Source organism: the organism of the source record quoted next, unplaced genomic scaffold, assembly GCF_019419815.1.
Source record: "Pyrus x bretschneideri cultivar Hongxiangsu unplaced genomic scaffold, Pyrus_bretschneideri_v1 Contig40, whole genome shotgun sequence".
NCBI lineage: Eukaryota > Viridiplantae > Streptophyta > Magnoliopsida > Rosales > Rosaceae > Pyrus > Pyrus x bretschneideri.
The window spans coordinates 2,602,250-2,622,651 of NW_025999724.1; the positions used below are offsets into that span (position 1 = coordinate 2,602,250).

The 20,402-nt window shown below is 37.3% G+C and overlaps 1 protein-coding gene and 1 long non-coding RNA gene across 2 annotated transcripts; one reads left to right on the forward strand and one right to left on the reverse strand.

Moving 5' to 3' along the window:
- Nucleotides 1-2,837: 2,837 nt before the first annotated feature.
- On the reverse strand, nucleotides 2,838-3,346 carry LOC125469048 (arp2/3 complex-activating protein rickA-like). The gene is made up of 2 exons (XM_048565944.1): nucleotides 3,193-3,346; nucleotides 2,838-3,073 (listed from the first exon to the last, which is right to left on the reverse strand). The coding sequence occupies exons 1-2, from the start codon at nucleotides 3,344-3,346 to the stop codon at nucleotides 2,838-2,840; spliced, it is 390 nt and encodes a 129-aa protein (XP_048421901.1).
- Nucleotides 3,347-7,656: 4,310 nt separating this feature from the next.
- On the forward strand, nucleotides 7,657-13,891 carry LOC125469190. The gene is made up of 2 exons (XR_007251536.1): nucleotides 7,657-8,197; nucleotides 8,274-13,891. It is a non-coding gene; the product is annotated as an uncharacterized LOC125469190 (long non-coding RNA).
- The last annotated feature ends 6,511 nt before the right edge of the window (nucleotides 13,892-20,402 follow it).

Here is a 20,402-nt window from a genome sequence, read left to right on the forward strand (position 1 = left end):
TAAGTGACCTATTTTTTCGTCTCGTATCAGGTTTATAAATGATGATTTTGTAGTCATCCAATATGATACTAGATGATACAGTTTACACTAAGCGACGCTGAAAAGGTCACATATTCCTTTGATATGTGGTGCAACTTACATCATATATGTTTCAATCAAATACCTTTTTAGAAATAATAACGACGAACTAATTGTTTTTCCTGTTTCGTAATCTATAATTGTAGTTCATAACAATTATAAGGTAATACTTCACATTTTCATTAATGGACGATTAAAACACATAAGTCGAATACATTCACCAAATGTACATCCCAAAAATTAATGTCATGGTGACCTATCTCAAAATAGAAGTTTAAAAGAGTTTGAGGTGCCTAACAAAAGATAGCTTGAGGTGCCTAACAAACGACAGCTTGAGGTACCAACAAAAGAGCAGTCTAAGCTAGAACAATCAAGAGTAGTAACATTTATATATAGACATCTTGGGTACTAACAAATGACAAGTCCAAGGCACATTTAGGTGCTAATTAGCAAAAAAGGTGTTCCATATGCTAACAGAAGAGTGGTACCATCTGCATACTTGAAACTAACCGCAAAAGACACAACATGGACATCATTCCTTTTCCAAATCATGTTCTTCCAGCTTAGGATAAGTATTTTCACCCTCTGAAATATTACCATCAGATTCTATAGAGTTTTTGGTCTTCTCCTAACTTGTAGCAATAAATGCCTTGACTTTTGTGAACAAATTTTCATCATCATTACATAAATTCAATTGAGCTCTCAATTGTTCATTCTCTTGTTGCAATTTGAGGAAACCATCTGACAAAAGCTTGATCTGAGATCTCATATCAGTTAACTCGAAACTTGATGCCATAGAAGAAATACAACCAGAGGTATCCGTAAGAGGAAAAACACTTACACCATTAATTGATTTTCCCTTCTTCTCGAGGTTTTCAGCCATGATTCCAAACTCATCATCCAATGGCACATGTACGGAATCTGATGGTGTACCTTCATGTGCTTCTTAGATCAGTTTCTCCCTCATTTCATCCTTTATTTTCTTCATGTTATCCTTTCATAATTAAATAGAAACAATTTAGTTTCTTTCATTCCAAACATTTTAGCTATAATATGCTTAAGAAAACACAACTTGACCACTTGTATGTTATCCTTATCTGATGCAGAAGCAAATCACCATGCAAAACCTGTATGTAAACATGATTTGTAGTTTCTATTTGACTATGGATTAAATTGGACTAGGCACATATAATGTTTTTCTCAACAAGTAACAAACACAAAGTTAGCATAAGATATATTGGTAGGACAAACCAATAGTATCGTGTCAATTTTGTATGTTCATTTCAACTGTGTTTCTTAAGTTGTGTCTTGTTAATTGTAAAATTTTAATCTCCAGTGCATTTGAAATGACAAAAAATGAGTGGCCTATGAATGACTTACATATTTTTCTCGAGCAACATCATTGATCCACTGGCCATTCTTATCTTTGTGAAGAGCACCCCAATTGTCAATCACTGATAATGAATCTACTTTCTGTTTAATAATGAAGATACAAACGTGAGAGTGCTAATAAGTATTATAAGTACTTTAGTTTCATTAACTTGTGAGTTGTCCTAGCATGTTGGATGAATGGCCTTGCTCCTCCTTTGTGGTGATACTTCAATTTCTTCCTATTATTAGCATTTTGCTTTGAAAGCTCCTACATTACACAAGTGGTACATAACAAGCAAATGAAGAGTTAGTATTGTAAAGGTGTACAATTTGGGAAGCTCCTACCTCCTAAACTTATACATATTCATATATTTGAGTTGTACATATTTGTTTGAATGCAATAGAATACCACTATCTAACATCTTCTCCAATCAATTAGAATCTAATTTTCATAAACACAATGTCCAATGATTTTTGCTCTCGTTCTCTTGTAGACGTTCTCAAATTTTACCAACCTAAAATGTAGAACTAAAAACAATGAATAGCCTAATAAATGCAAGCAAGGTCTACATTTGATTATGTCAAATACCAATAAAATACATGTAAAACCTTGTGAAGAAGCAAAGCTTATTTATCAATAACATACATGTACAAGCTCTTCATTATATATATATATATATAATGAGCTCTGCTAATGCAGACCTTGTTTGCATTTATTAGGCTATTCATTGCTTTTAGTTCTACATTTCAGGTTGGTGTATATTTATTATATAAGCTCACTAGTGAAGAAGTATAGCTTATTTATCACAAGCCCTGCATTCGATTATTTATCACAAGCTTATATATATTAATACCAATAAATACATATAAAAGTTAATATATGCTTATATATTAACTTTTAATATATATATAAAAGCATTGTTCTATGCTCATTCCATTTATTACAAAATCAACCTGCGATAAAAAAATTGTTGTTCAACAATATAAGAAAAAGTTGGCATCTAACTTGGACATATATTAGAAAATGATGTATAGAATGTATACCAAAAAGTGTGTAGTAGTGTAAACATTATCGCATAGCCAGTCCCAGTGACTCTTAGGTCTCTCATTCCATATCCGATCATTTGGTAGATTAGCTTGTCCTCTTGCAGGTGTTCCACATGACAAGTAGTACTTATACAACCGGTGCCTAAACACATAGTACAACTTCGCCATCTTCTTATCAACATATTCAATTATCTTTGGATGAGATAAGTCCACCACAAATAATACCTATATTATCAATCATATATATATATATATATATATATAAGTGAGTGCTTGAAATTATTATGAACAAACTAAATTAAAATCAAACTCACAAGCAACTTATTCCGCAGTGTCCTCTTTTATGAAGATAGGACCTTCATCCATTTCTTGTAGCAAACTGGCGAGTGAGTCCGAATAATATTCCCTATCTCGGTAGTGAAAAAACTTGATACTACCAAATCACTTGGAACTTGAAGTTTGAAATCAAATATGACTGGCTTCTTCTTCCCATTATTTGCCTCCAAAATATCGTGGAGGCCTTTCCCACATGACTTTCCACGTGTCATCTTTTTGGCATTAAAATTAAAATTTGTCTCTAAAAATTAAAAAGAATATATGCGTTTGATTAATTTTATAACTTGTTTAAAATAGCATTAAAAGATCAACTCCAAAATAAAAATGTTGAAAGAATTGTAAGTAGCCTTTCTCAAATACCTAAGCTTATGTCTGCTAGCTGTTCCGGTGAAGAAACAGGTGGTGGAGGAGGTGGTGGTGGCAGAGGTGGCAGAAGAGGTGGTGGTGGCAGAGGTGGAGGTGGGGCATCCCTCACCCGTTTCACCCTCTTTCCTCGTTGAGTAGGAGTTGTCATCTAATAAATTTAAAAAAAAAAATAATAATATGTAAGAGACTAACATAATAGATAAATCATTATAACCATATAATAATAAACATTAATTTGTTATAAATAATATGACTATTAGTAAATATATAAGCAAATAGACTATTGGAGAATATAAATATTGATTTATAATGTACAGATCTCACCATAATCATCAATCACTATATGTGTCACAAGTTGCAACCCCTTCCTCCGTCCTCCTCCTCCTCCTCCTCCTCCTTCTCTAGCCCTAACATTCTTCGCACCTCTTTGTCATTAGCATCAAAAGATTCAGAATCAACATCATCTCTAGATAATTCAATATTAACTTCATCATCCTCGTTCAGGATTGGTCTCATGAAAATTTCATTTTCTTCTACATAATCATCATTGTCTTCATCATTATCATGGTCCACATTATCATCATCTTTCTCAGGGACATCCCAAACATGCCTATGTTGAATCTTCTGCACAACTTTCCAAGGATGACCTAACTTTAAGTCATCAATGTAAAATACTTGAAGTGCTTGTCTAGCTAGCACATATGGATCATTATCGTACCAGCAATTATTTACATTGACTGATGTAAGATGATAATCCTGAATAAATTTTTTTCCTCTGGTATCTATATTGTACCATTAACATTTGAAAAGAATCACCTTATAACTTCTTATAAATTGTACTTTAATGACATTAATCAATCTGCCATAGAAGTTACGTGGTTCACCGTTATGCGACCATGGCGTCATTACCCCACTGTTCTGCGTTGTACAATTTTGATCAACTTGTGCGACCAAATAGCGAATGTTCTTCACAATACAACTTATGTATTGGATAGTACATCGATCCGGACTTTGGGCTAATGAAAAAAAATTTTCACTCACCAATCTAGGTCCTTGATAATACAATGACGTGGCCATCTGCCTAAACCATTCAAGAAACAACTGTTTATGTCTCAGTTGTACATTGACATGATTATCTCTTTCCAAAATCTGGATATGCTCACTGCATACATAAAAAATATATATATAAGTTAAAGTTGTAGAATTATAAATATTTCTATTAGACAATATAGGGTGACTGATACTACATATGACTGATGTTGCATATGGATATTAGACGATATAGGGTAACTGATGCTGCATATGGATATTAGACAATATGAGGTGACTAATGCTGCTAGATTTTATGTTCCATCTTTCCATGAGATTCTCTATTAAGTCTAGTCCCTTCATTTGAGGAAGATTGGCATCTAGATGACTTATTGATAGTTGTGTGCTAGCTACTTGTTGCACTCCCTTAATTTAAGGAGTGACAACCTTATGGTTTACCGGGTTAGTAGGATTTGCCAAGGTATGGTTGCTTGTAACCTTCTATCTCATTATATATCCCCCCTTGCGCATTCAATCAATCTATGAAAAAAATACATTCAAACAAACTTAAAATTTCCACAATTTCAATATATGTAAAACCATTACTATCGCATACCTCTTGAAGGCTTCTATTTCTTCACAATTGTCTAAGATATATCAATATGTCACTTCTATATCTTCCCTTGAAAGTCCAACCAATACATGAGCTCCAAATGGACGTGTTTTTTGTGCAAACACTGAGAGCAACACATTGGGATCACAACCGTCATCGTTTCTTTCTGGTCGAGTGAATGGAGTCTTAACATCACACAAATACATTGAGCAAAAGTTGAGGACTTGTACGCCAAGCGTGCTTCCACAATAAAGCTTTCAGGGCGAGCTTTGTTACGTACAAATTTCTTGTACGAGCCCAACAGTCTAGTAAATGAACAATTATCAGTATGTAGAAAGACACACTTAATGCAATTAAAGTAAACCTGATGGCATTTTACCTTTCTACAGGATACATCCATCGGTATTCGACTGGTCCTGCCAATTTTGCTTCATGTGGTAAGTGCATTGTTAAGTATTGTTAAGTGAACCATGGGAATAAAGAATGCAGGCGGGAATATTTTCTCTAGTTTGCACAATATGAGGATAATGTCTTCTTCCAACTTATCAAGATCAGATACAATCAGTGTCTTTGCCCATATTTGTTGGAAGAAACTTGACAACTCAATATGTGGGCCATATATTTGCTTTTTCAAATGTTTTCTAACTCCCACTGGAAGCACACGTTGCATCAACTTATGACAATCATGGCTCTTCAAACCAAACACCTTTCTTCATCCACACTAACTTTATGAGATATATATGCTGCATAACCATCTGGAAATTTAATTGATTTCAACCAGTGCAAGAAATCTTTACGCTCAGATGACTTGAATACATACTGAGCCAAAGGCTTATCAAATATATTACTTGCATTTAGTTTCAAATGCAAACTTTCCCTGATATTAATGTCTTGTAAATCCATCATCGCCTTAAGGGTATCCTTTGACTTCCTCATATTCAGCAATGTCCCGATTAAATAATCAAATATATTTTTCTCAATATGCATAACTTCAAGATTATGCCTAATCTTTAATTTGGACCAGTATTCCAACTCGAAAAAAGTACTCTTCCTTGTCCAATTTAATTCTTCAGCATTCCGCTTCCTCTTCCTATCCTTATTGCTATCATGTTTATCAAACTTACAGGGTACAAGCTAATCAAATTGATCAAGTATATCATCGCCTGAGAATTCTCGTGGCATCTCTTGACGACCATTAAACAGTTGAGTATTTTTGCGCCATGAATGATTTATAGGTAAATAGTGACAATGTCCAATATGACAATACTTACTTCTCAACTTGGTGTATGATCCATTCTCATTGCACACCGGACATGCTAACTGACCGTGAGTGCTCCAACCTGATAAATTTCCGTAAGTGAGAAAATCATTAATGGTCCACATAATAGCTCCACGCAAATTAAATGTACTCCCAGTCATCTTATCTTGAGTTTGAAAGCCATTTTTCCACAATTCCTTAACTAATGGGCACACATAGACATCAATCTCATTTCCAATTGCTTTTGGCCCAGGAATTAACAAGGTTAAAAAGAGAATGGTTTTTTCATGCATTTCCAAGAGGGCAAATTATATGGAAATATAACAACTAGCTACATACTGTACAACTTACTTATATTTGAAAATAGAGTAAACCCGTGACTTGCAAGGCCCAATCTGACATTTTGTGGGTCTTGAGCAAAATCAGGGTACATTTGGTCAAATTCTTTCCATGTGATAGAGTCTGTTGGATGTCTAATTATGTTCGGATCATTAACTCTTTTTCCTTGTGCCACCTCATGTCTTGACTTGTATGTCTCGACATGAACAACCTTTGTAGCCTGGGTTTAAGTGGAAAATATCGTAACACTTTTCTTGGAACCTTTTTTCTTTCCTCATAATGACTATCTTTATACTTTGGCTCATTACAAACTGGACATCTATCTTTCTTTTCATGTTCTTTATAGAACAATCCACTGATCATAATAGCAAGCATGTATATTTTCACACCCCAATCCAAGACTTTTCAATATCTTCTTGCACTCATGGAACGATTCGAGAACACTGTTTGGTTTGAGACACATCTTCTTCATCATTGCTAGCATCTTATCAATGGCCTTGTTTGTCATGTGATTATCAACTTTGTTGTGAATTAACTCCACAACATAAGACAAAACTGTATATTGATTGTATCCAGGGTATAGTTCCTTTTGAGCTTCACGAAGCAACATATCATAAGTATTAGCATCTACCCTAAGAGCATTGGTCATATCTCTGCCCCACATGGTATCTTGGACCCCCATTGTATCTTAATCATCATCATCATCATCATGCATTCTTCCAAATGCATCATCCATCATATTAAACATGTTGACATTAGAATTATTGATCAGCTCATTGTTCGTAGACATTGAAGGCTTTCCTTGCACTTGATTAATATGCTCACCAAGATTTATCCATATATCATAATTCATGTCCATACCAGAATTCAATAAATGGAGATGAACATCTTCAATTGAGTGAAAAAATATGTTATGACAAACTTTACAAGGACATAGTATCTGATTATTCTGGTTCACATGGTGACAAGCAATGTCAATGAATGATTGGACCCCTTTTCTATACTCGGAACTAGGGCGATTTCGACAATGAATTCATTGTCTATCCATAAATTTAGATCACTTCAATACTAGTATTAGGCGCAAACTTTGATATATTCTAATAGGTTGCCATAAAAATTTAAATTTTTTTGTTAAGATAGGCATATAATATAGCAAAGATGAATGTCAATAAAACAAAGAAAGCAAAGATAGGCATATAATATAGCAAAGATGAATTTCATATAACTGGAAATTCAAGATCAGGAAGATGTTAAAACAAAGAAAGCAGACCATCAAGCATTCGAATCCATCTAACTACAATAATTTTTTTTTTTTTTTTTAAAATAAAGCATGCCATCTAAGTATTCACACCCACATTGTAAACCCTAATTTAGAAATATATATCAACTGTAAGACTAAGTCCTGACTCCTCATCCAAAAGAAACTCTTAAGTTGTTACTCGGTCAACAGTTCTATGTTGGATAGGTTTTATATTTTTGAATATTTGTTTTTCAAAAATTACTGTGATTAGCTTTTGTTGTACCATATATTGGGCTTCAGTATTTGGGCTTCATTACTTAGCCCATGATTTATGTAAGAGGGGAGGAAACCCTTATTCTATAAAAGGTCTCCCTCACACTCACTTAAGGGGGGGGGGGGAGACAACAAAGGGAAGCATAAAAAGCAGCACACAGAGAGCTCCCTTGCTTGTTCATTGTAATCCACACATTTACATAGTGAAACAGAATCAACACCAGTGTGGACGTAGCCTCAACTTGAGGTGAATCACGATACATCTTGTGTTATTTGTTTTCCTGTCTCTATTCATTTACATACTTATCCACAATAATGACCAGAGCAATCTAACGAAGGTCACAAACTTCACACTTTCTGTTGTACCAAAGTCCTCGTCGATTTTGTGCATCAACATTTGGCACCGTCTGTGGGAATTGACACGAAAAGCTATGTCAGTTCTCTTTCAATTTTTCATCTCATCACCGTGAAACCCTCACAACCTCACCATTGTCCACCGTACCAGAATCACCTTCTTACTCCGTTGGTAATTTCACCTCCAAGAATACTAAGAGCAAGACTCGATCAAAAAACCGAGGAAGGTCATCAAACAATAGAGCTGCAAGTAGACAATCACAATTGTCAAACCACGTTGAGGCCGAGAAACAGAGGAGGGAGAAACTCAACCACAGATTATGTGTCCTCCGGTCAGTTATTCCCAATGTGTCCAAAATGGACAGGTCCTCTTTGCTTGCCGATGCCGTGGCGTACATCAATCAACTCAAATCAAAAGTTGAGGAGTTGGAGGCCAAAGTCCAAGAACAACCACAAAAGCCTAAAGCGGGCAATAATACAAGTAACAATCTTGATCATCAATCCAGCCAAAGCACCAACGCTGTAATTGACCAGCATCATTAGCCCTTACAACATCCACATCTCACTCGGCACCGTAGCCTCAACCACGAGGCATCCACCACCACAACTCCACTTCCCTCTCACGACTGTGATTTGGGTGAAATGGACCGATCTACGAAACTCATACAAAACCACAGTCGTCGCACCGTTGGAAATTTCTCTTGCGGCCGCCATGCGCAATTGGGGGCTTTCGCTCCGTCTCCTTGCAACACCACCGCTATCCTAGAATCGGGGGACTCGGACTGTCAGTTCCCCACTCAACCCAGGTGAAGCCAGTTTGGGAAAATTTGTCGAGAATCGACGAAGGTGCTGCAAACTAGCCACGACTACCAGTGGAAAACCAACGAAAAAGATAAGTCTTCTTCTAATTCATTAACTAGTTTATTATTTAATAATTTATTATTATTTTGTGTTGGTCTTGTTACTGCAGCGTTTGCTTTACAACTGTGTATATTCTTTAACAGGAGACCACATCACTTATATCACACTTATATTTTAGTGCACAATTAGCAATATATTATTTGTTTTTATGATCTGTGTATACATAGTGCGGCACATCACAATATATATATATATATATATATATATATATATATATAAACAGTGCGTCCCCATTGTCATTATATTAAGGCTACATGACTACTGCTGTGTGCTTATTATACCGGGTCACATCAAATACTATTATTATTACTATCATTATTTTATTACTATTATATTTGCACCACGAGACCCTTATCACCTTATCATCATTTTGAAAGGAGAAACTGCTTTTTGAAAAGTATCAAGTGGAACAGCAGGCGTTGCTTTTTGACAAAAATAGTGGAAACGCCAACATGATTGTCTAAATGAAAGAGAGGACATGTTATAATAATATGTTTTACATTATTATTAATGGTTTATCACCTGACTATTTCCCATAACACGTAGCAAGTCTGACCAAATTACACTTCTTATTTATTTGAATGTTAAGGTGACATAACTTTGGTGATTCATGGCACGGTACAATATACCAAGTTATATATATTTACACGTTCCTTTTGCTACACGCTACCATGCTTGGAATGCCTTTCAAATTTGTAACTCGTATTTCACTAGTGATCACACGAATTTACATAGTCAATTACTTGTGCAAATATTTATTCATTGCCTAGTGATATGTGATGCCTTTAACTATGTCACTTATGCAACATGGGATTTACCACACAACTTAATAAATTATTTATTTATAGTAGGCACATAGTACAATTTTTTGCCTTGACAAACTTTGTCGATTTGATTTATTCATTATGCGTTCATACTTATACTGTCATTTATTGTCAAGAATTATTGAGCAACTAGCTCTATTGATCAACATTGTCACTAATTAAAGAAGCCTACCAACTTATAGATCGATAAGCCACATTCTTATGGTGACAAAGATTTAGTCTAAACAGTAATCTCTTGTCTGACCGGACACCCACTTCCTCGGACACTCGCTCATTTGGACACCTATGTGCTTAGACACCCGCGAGCTTGGACACCCATTCATTCGGGCACTTACGAGATAGACACCGTCAAACTTGGACACCCTTGAGCTCGAACCCCAACTCACGGACCCAATTTGTGGACCCAACTGAAAAACCCTACGTATGGCCCCGACTCAAAGACCTGACTTGTGGACCCGATCCGCGGATCCGACACATATACCCAATATGCGAACTCGACAAGCGGACCCGAGTCATGTCAAAAGTTAACTCATAATGAGCTCACGCTGACGTCGAGTGCATACTCACAATGAAGAACGCCACAAGCCGAGCCGCCTCGCAATGAGCATCGCCTCCAGCCGAGCAACCGCCTCGCCGCGAGCATTGCCTCTAGACGAGCAGCCTTGCAACGTATGCTACCTCTAGCTGAGTATTGCTTCACGTTAAGCACCGTCTTAAGTCGAGTACTAGTTCTAGACGACATCTAGTCACTTCGGCCCGCACATGGATTGAATTTGAAGTCTCCAGCCAAAAGACTCTCTTGACTGAAGACTTGGGGGACTCCTGTTATACCATATATTGGGCTTCAGTATTTGGGCTTCATTACTTAGCCCATGATTCATGTAAGAAGGGAGGAAACCCTTATTCTATAAAAGGGCTCCCTCACACTCACTTAAGGGGGGGAGACAACAAAGGGAAGCATAAAGGGCCGCACACAGAGAGCTCCCTTGCTTGTCCATTGTAATCCACACATTTACATAGTGAAACAGAATCAACACCAGTATGGACGTATCCTCAACTTGAGGTGAACCACGATACATCTTATGTTATTTGCTTCTCTGTCTCTATTCATTTACATACTTATCCACACTAATGACCAGAGCAACCTAGCGAAGGTCACAAACTTCACACTTTCTGTTGTACCAAAGTCCTCGCCGATTTTGTGTATCAACAACTTCCACCTTTTAATCTGGTGGTGATTTTGAATTTTGAATTGTAGCTTGTAAATAGGATTTTCAAAACCCTGATGTAATCTGTCTTGAATTATAAATACATAGCACCCTACATTATTAAGGGTATGCAAAACCATTGAAGAAAACCTTGTTCATTGTTTTTAGTTTCCTGCGAGTTTCTACTTTTATAATCTTCTGTGATTCTCTAGTTCTTTATCGTACTCCGAGCCCTACAAGTCCAACGACAGAAGTTATTTTTTTTTCTACCCATCATGTCCCAGATTAACCCCTCACGTGCAGTCCCTACTGCAAATATGTCTTCCTACATGACTACTATTGTGAACATCAAACTAGATGGGACTAACCATCCGCTGTGGTTAGCCTATATTCTAGTCATGATCTTATGGGCTATGTCGATGGCATCATCCTAAAATTTAATTAAACAACAAAAATAGAAAAATCTTCTACCCTAATAACACGAGTGAGATTTCTACTTCGGGGTTTCTCTGCACATACTTAGAATGATCTATTCCACCAAAAAAAAATTCCTTACCAGAGGTGGCCAACAGGGCCGACAAACCCAAATTCGAACAAGCTGGTTGTACCCACTTTTCTCCAGTTGATCTTTAACTCTTCATCTTCACCTTGTACACGAAGACAAATAAGTTAGTCTATTCTCATGGGAAACTAATTAACAACATATTTGATAGCAACATCTTGCAAGCATGCATTTGATCATTTAATATAAAACAAAATGTTGAGAAATTAAAAAACTTCTACGTTATATTCTCTCATATATGTAGCCTAAAATTGGGGACTCTGCACAAGGTGTTATGCTGAACAGCTTTTTCAGAAAGTGTTTGGTACATTTACAACAGAAAAATTGTTTAAAAACATTACCAAAACATATCTTGTTTCTCTAAACTAAGAAAAATATACACTATAAACAAGTAGTTTAATATCCTCTCCAAAATATGTGATCCTCCAAATCATGAGATAAAGAAAAGGCAACTACCAAACCTTTTTCCTAAACATGGAGAAAGACTTAAATGGAAGGGTTCACTGCCACTTACACATGGAATTGTATTATTGAACACCATGCGACAGTGAACATGGTCAATGTAAGTTGCTCACAAGGAACCATATCCGCTTGGTGCCACGTTAACCCTATTATTAAGTAACAAATCCAACACTTCTTGAAGATTAAAAAAACAACAAGTACAATGAAAGTCTTTTCAAATCCCATGGCAACAATTCAATAAACATTGACAGATGAAATAAACAAATACAGAGGTCATCCCAAGCATGAAAGCAATTCCAAATACACAGACACATAAACACAAGAACAAGAGCTAAAGAAGAAAGTAACCATTCTTCGAACAATGAAACGAGATATTTCAAATTTTTTGCAAGACACAAAAGAAACTAAACAGGTGTTCCCCTGCATTTTTATAAGCTGATGATATTTGTGTTTTCACATAATACTCTTACAGATTCTATAAGTTCTACTTGAAAAATACTCCACTCCCATCCCTATATTAACTTTAAAAGACAAATGTGTACCTGTGGAAATTTTATGTTTGTTTGAATGTATTTTTCATAGATTGATTGAATGTACGAGGGGGATATATAATGAGGTAGAAGGTTACAAGCAACCCTACCTTGGCAAATCCTACTAACCCGATAAACCCTAAAGTTGTCACTCCTTAAATTAAGGGAGTACAACAAGTAGCTAGCAACCAACTATCAACAAGTCATCTAGATGTCAATCTTCCTCAAATTAAGGGATTAGACTTAATATAGAATCCCATGGAAAGAGGAAACATAAAATCTAGCAGCGTCAGCCACCTTATATTGTCTAATATACATATGCAACATCAGTCACCCCATATCGTGTAATAGACATATGCAGCATCAATATGCAACATCAGTGACCTCATATAATCTAATAGTACTAATTAGTCGACAAAAATCATGCTCCATATTCTAAATGCTCTCATAAATATCATTTTACATTTCAAAAACATACCATCAGACTTTTCCCCAACAAAGTTCATCAACTGGTCAATCCCTCTTACTTAAATAACACTTGAATAAGAAGATTTTGGTCTGTCTCACACTAAGCGAAAAACCTACTCCATAACAATGCAAGAAAAATCTCTAAGACAATGCATCTAATATCAAGTAAGGACCATATATATATATATATATATTAAACTTGCGTTGTGCTGATATTTCAAAAATTTGTTCATCATAACTTGTAAACATAGATAAAGTATCATCATCAACTTAACTAAAAGGCAAATCGATTCAAGAACCACTAAATATATGACCTTGTATCGTGTAACCCACTTTGATTGATTCATCCTTAATACCATCTGGCAAAGGCCATCCTAAGCATGAAAGTAAAACAACAAACACAGACACACAAACACAAGAACAAGAGCTAAATTATCAAATGTAGGAGAAAACAAAAGAGACCCATCTGGGAAAATAATGAATAACATAGACCCATTTAAGCAAAATTTCAAATTTTCACAGTTGAGACAAATTTATAAGAGAGAAATCAAGAAAAGTGCAGTAATTTCAATAGACAGAGAAAGATTTGAGTACCTTTTGAGAAGAAATTGGGAGAAATGATAGCTGAGAAACTAGGTTTTCTTAAATCAAAGAGAGTAGAGTACAAGAGCAAGCAGCTGAGGTTTGAGGAAGACGAAAGCGCGATGCAGTCATGGCTACCAACAATCCATCATCGGCAAAGTTGAGAGACTAAGAGACGAAGTGAGGTGGAAGTAGAATAGATGAGTTCTAATTGGGGATTTGTTTTTATGTTTTTAGTTTTTTTAAATTTTTTCCCTTTGCCTTTAGTAAAACAAATGGTGATGAATTGACTTTTCTCACATACCTAGGTCACCTAATCTTAGGTTATGTGAAGAACCCAAGCTTTTCGTCACCAAGTGAAAACAATTGGGCGGCAAAATATGTGAGGAATTTAGGCTTGCTATGTGACGAACAACATTCCAAAATTGTTTTGTATCCCACAGTAGTATGTATGTGACGCATTTTTTAAATTCCTCACCTATTATACTAAAATGTGATGAATTTATAGGCGTCACATAAAATGTCGTCACCTAATCCATGTTTTCTTGTAGTGTGGCTCTTGTCAATAATGAAGCCAGAGATCATGAAACGTTATATTCGATTGTCAACTTCTAAAGAGATCTGCGATGCTTTTAAGACTGCTTATTTTGATGAGAATGATGAGGCTAGAATTTACTCATTAAATCAGAAAGCTTCACATCTTAGTAGAATGGGCGGCCTTTGGCTAGTTACTTTAGAGAATTGACAGATTTTTCAGGAATTAGACCACTTTAACAAAATGGCCATGACATGTGAAAAAGATGTTATGATTTTCCAGAAGACAACCGAGCGACAAAGGTTATATTTGTTTCTTGGTGGACTTGATGATGGGTTTGATCAGGTTCGTGGAGAAATACTGTGCAAAGACCCACCACTTGGACTTCAGGCTGCTTATGCGTATGTCCATCGTGAAGCAGATCGTAAGGAAGCTATGAAGATGGAGGGCTAAAGCTCATAACCAGTTGCAATGGTAGCCAAAGCCTGCGGCCCCTCCAACCGCACCTACCGAGATGGGTCTGAGAATAAAAGTGGACATCCAAAAACTAGCTATCCCGTCTTGATTATCCTCAGGGTAATTGTCCTCATTGTGGTATGACGGGACATTCCAAAAGCCGATGCTTCGAGCTGATTGGGGTATCCTAAGAACTAAGATAAGACATGTGACCCTTGCTTCAACAAACCTCGAGCTTTCGGTGCAGAGACCAAGGATGATTCAGCGGATGTAGCAAGGAAAGCATCAGCTCTGATTGCTGCGGCAGGTGATAGGAGCATATTCATGCGACTTAAATGGCTTGTTCTCGTGCATTTACGTTATGTTTCTTTAGTTATTTTAGTCCTTTATGCTTCTTTTGTGTGTTTTCAGGTTCTAAGGGCAAAGTATGCAAAATGGTGCATTTTGGTGCATTTTGGAGTAGTTTGGGGCGTTAAATGGATTGCATATACTTGAAGCCAAGTAGATGGACGAAATTGAAGACCAAAGGAGGCCCTTTGTACTAGAAATTCACACCAACACATCCCATTTCAGATTGCATTCCAATCATTCCAGCCAAGCCACCTGCACTCCCTTTAATTTATTCAACCTAGCTGTCAAAGCACATGCACATTCACCTTAATCATTCACATACACAATCGGCCATCATTCACACATTCATTCCACATGCATTCATCAACATATCTAGCTGTCACTCACATGCATTCCCTTCATATAAATCAGCCACATGCACCCATAATCATTCAACCAACTTTGCACATGCATTCATCATCACAACCTAGCTGTCATATTCCCTCTTTTCTTCCTTCATTCACCTATAAATAAGCATCTATTGCATTCATTCTCATTCATTCATTCTTCCATTTTCAGAAATTCACCAAAGAGAGCCCTTTGTGCCGTGAGTCTCCCTACCAATCCAAACACCACCAAAAATCATCCCATTGCCGTGGCCTCCCCCTTCCATTTTCACCACTCCCCAAACCATTCACACCATCAAACTAACCTTAGACCTTGTGCTACGACAAAGAGGAAGAGAAGCGGGCCTAAACGTTCATACAATTCAAGTTTGAGTTGTTGGAATGTTTAGGTGTTTCTTTTCCTTTGAATTCAATGTTTAATTTCAATTCTCTTTGTTTTGTACGAATGAGGAACTAAACCCCCCCTTGGCTAGGGGGGGATTCGAAATATATGTTTATGCTTGCATTTTGATTTGATTACTTCAAATTGCGTTTCATAAGTTGTGGATTCAATTTGTTTAACTGTTTGATTGATAACTTATTTATGTATGTTTATTGAGAGTACACGCTTAATTTTCATGCATGAATATGACGCTACAATATAAGTGAGTTTCACCTAATAGTTACGAACTTATATTCACAAGTAGTGGAGGTTGCTTATAAACAATCGCGTTAAACGAATTCTTGGCATAAGTTTCATGCAATCATAGTAACGAATGCCTCGTCAACACTTATAATTTTCATAGAGCATAATGATCTCTCATTGTATCTCTTCTATGCATTCATGTTGAGAACTATTGGAGAATGATTTGAATTGTCGCATGCATCATCCAATTCAATAACATAAGGAAAATTTGAGAGTTAATTAGTGCATCACGGTTAACTTGGGGTGTTGAGCGTCATAGTTATTGAAAAGCAATTGGAAATCGTTTTATATGCAAGTGTAACATGTGTGGAGATGAACCCCTTAGCTAGCTTCCATTCCATTCATTAAATCCAAATTCGTTTTAAAATCTGTTCGTTTTACAAAGTTTTAAGTTTTGTTTTCAAATTCGTCAAAAACTCAATCCCCCTTTGCTTTAGTGTCCAACTTAGTTAGAAAGTGTCTTAGTTTGTGTTTCTAAGTGTTTTGATTCATTTTATTACTCAATTTCGTCCAAAGTAGTCAAAGTGCTCAAAACTGCTCAGAAAGTGTTTTTAAGGCAGTTTTGAGTGTTTTGGGTGCTGTTTGAGTCTTTTGGTTTGTTTTAGTGTTTTAAGTGTTTAGTTTTGCATTCTTTGAGTCTAGTTTAGTGTTTTAAACTTTATTTTACGTTTTTGAGTCAGTTTCCAAGTGATTTTGCAATCCCTCCTAATCCCCGGTTAAGAACGATCCCTACTTATACTTATACTACAATTGATAAAAAGAGGGTTTAATTTGTGTGCGTATAATTCTCGCATCAAATTTTGGTGCCGTTGCCGGGGATTAGCAAATTTGCTAATCTCTTGGATTGTTCGTTTCTGTTATGTATTTTAGTTTTAGTTTTTTATTTGTATTTTGTTTGTTGATTTCAAGTACTAGAGAAGCACAACATGGCACTTGATAATGCTTCTCTTTTGTCACAGCTCATGGAAAGGTCCCAAATGCAAAGCGTTGATATATTTGATCTTCAATCAAGGAATAACGTGTTTTCCAATACTTACAATTCGGATTGGAGTGATCATTCAACTTCTATGTGGTGGGAACCTCAAAATGTTCAACAAGAAGGATATTGGCAGCCACCTCATATTCAATATGCCCAACCAAACTCAAGTTCGTCAATAGATTATAATCAAAAGCTTAATGAATTAATTTGTTTGGTGCAGGGCTCACAAAACCAACTTGAGGAGGCTCAACAAGGAGAATATTGGCAACCATATGAGGAGTTCTATACAACGCCTATACAGCCACCACAACCTGCCCAAAGTAATGAAGGTAATTCAAATGATAATGATACGAGTTTTCAAGTACTTACTACTTTGACGCAGGGAATCCAAACTCAAAACAAGGAGAGGGAAAATCAAGACAAAAGGTTGGACTACTTGGAAAAGCAAATTGGGCAGATCGCGGAGTTCGTAAGACAATTTCAAGACCAAGGCAAACTCCCTATTTCAACCATTGCAAATCCGAAGGAAGGATTTGAAATTGCCAAGGAAATCATCTTGAGAAGTAGCAAGGAGGTTGGAACGGACCCTCAACCATCAAAATCAAATCACAAGGAAGAGGAATACACCCAACCCACGGCAAGAGTGGAAACACCTTTGCCGGAGGCACCTATTGCTCCTACGCCATCTAATTTAAGTAAGGTTGTTCCAAATTTAATTAGTTCTAACCCCATTCCACCTAATATCCCTATTCCTTGCAGGTTCATGAATTCTAAGGAAGAAGAAAGTGAAAAAGACACCTTGGAAGCCCTTCCAAAGGTGAAAAGTAGGGAATATCATGAATTCATCAAAGAGGACGTTCTTGAGATAAACAACCCCAAAGAAGTTGAATTTTATGACACAAGACAAGGACCAATCCTCACATCAAATCTGACCAAGTGCAAAGTCCCTGAAACGTTCAAAGAAGGGGTGTTTATTCTTGAGTTCTTATTGGATCACATAAGTAAGCCACCTCCTCCAATTTCAATTTTCTTTTATACTAACATGTTGTTAATGATTCAGGCATCCAATCTTGAATTTAAACCATTACCGGATCATTTCAAGTATCACCTTCCATTCAAAGATCAATTCCATGCCGTTTGATTAAAAAAAAAATAAAATAAACTAAAAGAATGTAGCCTTCATAAAGGTTGTGTACGTGAAGCCCCACTACGTGGCAACACTCTCGGAGCAGGAGGCATCGGAGCAGGAGGCATCGGAGCAAGAGGCATCGGAGATAGAGCATTCGAGGCCTCAATACTTGGCGGAACGCTGGATGACCCAGGAAAAAGGTGCCTCTGGAAGAAAGACGCAAGCCTTTGACGGTCACTTTGCATTCGACCTTGAGATTCTTGCATCTCATCAAGCTTCCTCTTCATGCCTGTCGAATAATTATTGGCAAGCACGTGCAAACTTCTATTCTCGTGCTTAAGCTGTTTGATCTCCTGCTTGAGATTTTCCACCTCTGCCATCAATGATTCAACCTGACGGGAGCGAGCAAGCAGGCGTTGGCCCATGTTGGACACAGAGCCTGCGCACTGAACACTGAGAGCCAGGGACTCTTGAACGGCCAACTCATCGGACCGTCCTGAAAGCAGCTGACTATCTTTGGGAGTGAGGAGGTTCCGAGCTACTATTGTAGCTGTTGTGGCATCCTGCATCATGGAGTCTTCACCTGTAAGAGGACCGTTAGAAGATAAGAAAGAAGGGCGTCATACGTTACCTTGACGCGGCGCGCCCGTATCACTGCTGAGACTCAATTCTAAGCTAAGGTTCGATGGGTTTGCCATTTTTCAAAAGTGTTCAAAGAGAAGAGCTGGATGGAGTTAAATTTCAAAGGGCCAGAGACGATTTTCACAAATGGGCAGTCTTCAAAGTGTGTATGTTGGTGGTGATCGATAGCTCTATAAAAAGGCAAGGCGACGCGTCCACCGATTCAAAAAGCCGGAATTTCCTGCGTAAAGTTCAGCGACGCTCTCTCGGCTTTTCAGAAAACGTGTTCAACTTTGTCAAAAGATCTCTGACAAAGTTGAAGACACGTGGAGGCCATCATCGCAACTACACATCTTTAGCCGACAAGCGCAAAGTTCGGCGACGCTTTCTCCGCTTTTAAGAAAACGCGTGTAACTTTGTCAGAAGTGGCGCTCGTTTAGAAATCGAAGAGGCGTCGTTCAGAAATCGAAGGGGCGCATTCAAAGATCGAAGAGTCGTCACTATTTCAAAAAGCCGGATTTGCGAGATCAAAACGTTTGTCGACAACGGTAAAAGAACAGTACCACCACTTGCTATTGGGAAATCCCTATATATGTCGACCTTCATCTTTTATGGCAAGGCAGACCTGAAGAAAATGTCCAACTCTTCCTCACCTTTGAGGGCACACTCCCAGCAAAGCCTTTCGAAACACTCAATTCTTTCTTCTTCCCCAAAGATGATACCAGATGCCTGGAGTACAGATGACCCAGGAGGAAGCAGCACAACAAATACATGTGCTGATTCATTCACCGCTTCTTCAAAAGCAAAGGTATCTCATATCATCAAGGTCAAAAGCAAAAGTATCTCATATCATGCTCTTTCCTTGTCTTTTCCTTTGTCTTTGTTATTACTCGCATAGCAAAGTAAAAGAAGCAATCAACCGGCACTTGGAGTCAGTCTTCCGATCTGGAGCCGACTGCCTGGAAGCTATTCCCTGGTTGCTTACCTAGCGTTGCTCTCGAGTAGTCATCTTCAACGGTTGATACACTTCCAGAGAAGGGACCACTTCTGCAAAGGGGAGCAAGTAAGGCAAGTGAAAATGATACATTGAAGCATGTGGAGACAAGCAACAACTGCATATGCTGAGCTATCCTCTAACCCTCTTCAATACGAATTGGAAAGATTGAACAAAGAAATAGATAAAAGGAGGAAGCTCAGACCTTCGGGGAAGACCAAAAGAATCCTGCTGCCCAGTTCAAGAGTAGCACAAAGGAAAATCAACGAGTGGAGGAGACCAAAAGAATCCTCCAGCCCAGTTCAAGTGTAAGCCTGTGGAATCACAAAGATCAAAGCCTCAATGCAATCACCAAGGAGAAGAGGGAATTTACACTCCATAACCAGATTTGCGTCCCTAAACTCT

Coding starts and splice junctions, on each gene's coding strand:
- LOC125469048 (XM_048565944.1), bottom strand. CDS start 3,346: ATGACAACTCCTACTCAACGAGGAAAGAGGGTGAAACGGGTGAGGGAT. Junction 3,074..3,192: donor GCTAGCAGACATAAGCTTAG/GTATTTGAGAAA, acceptor TTTAATTTTTAG/AGACAAATTTTAATTTTAAT.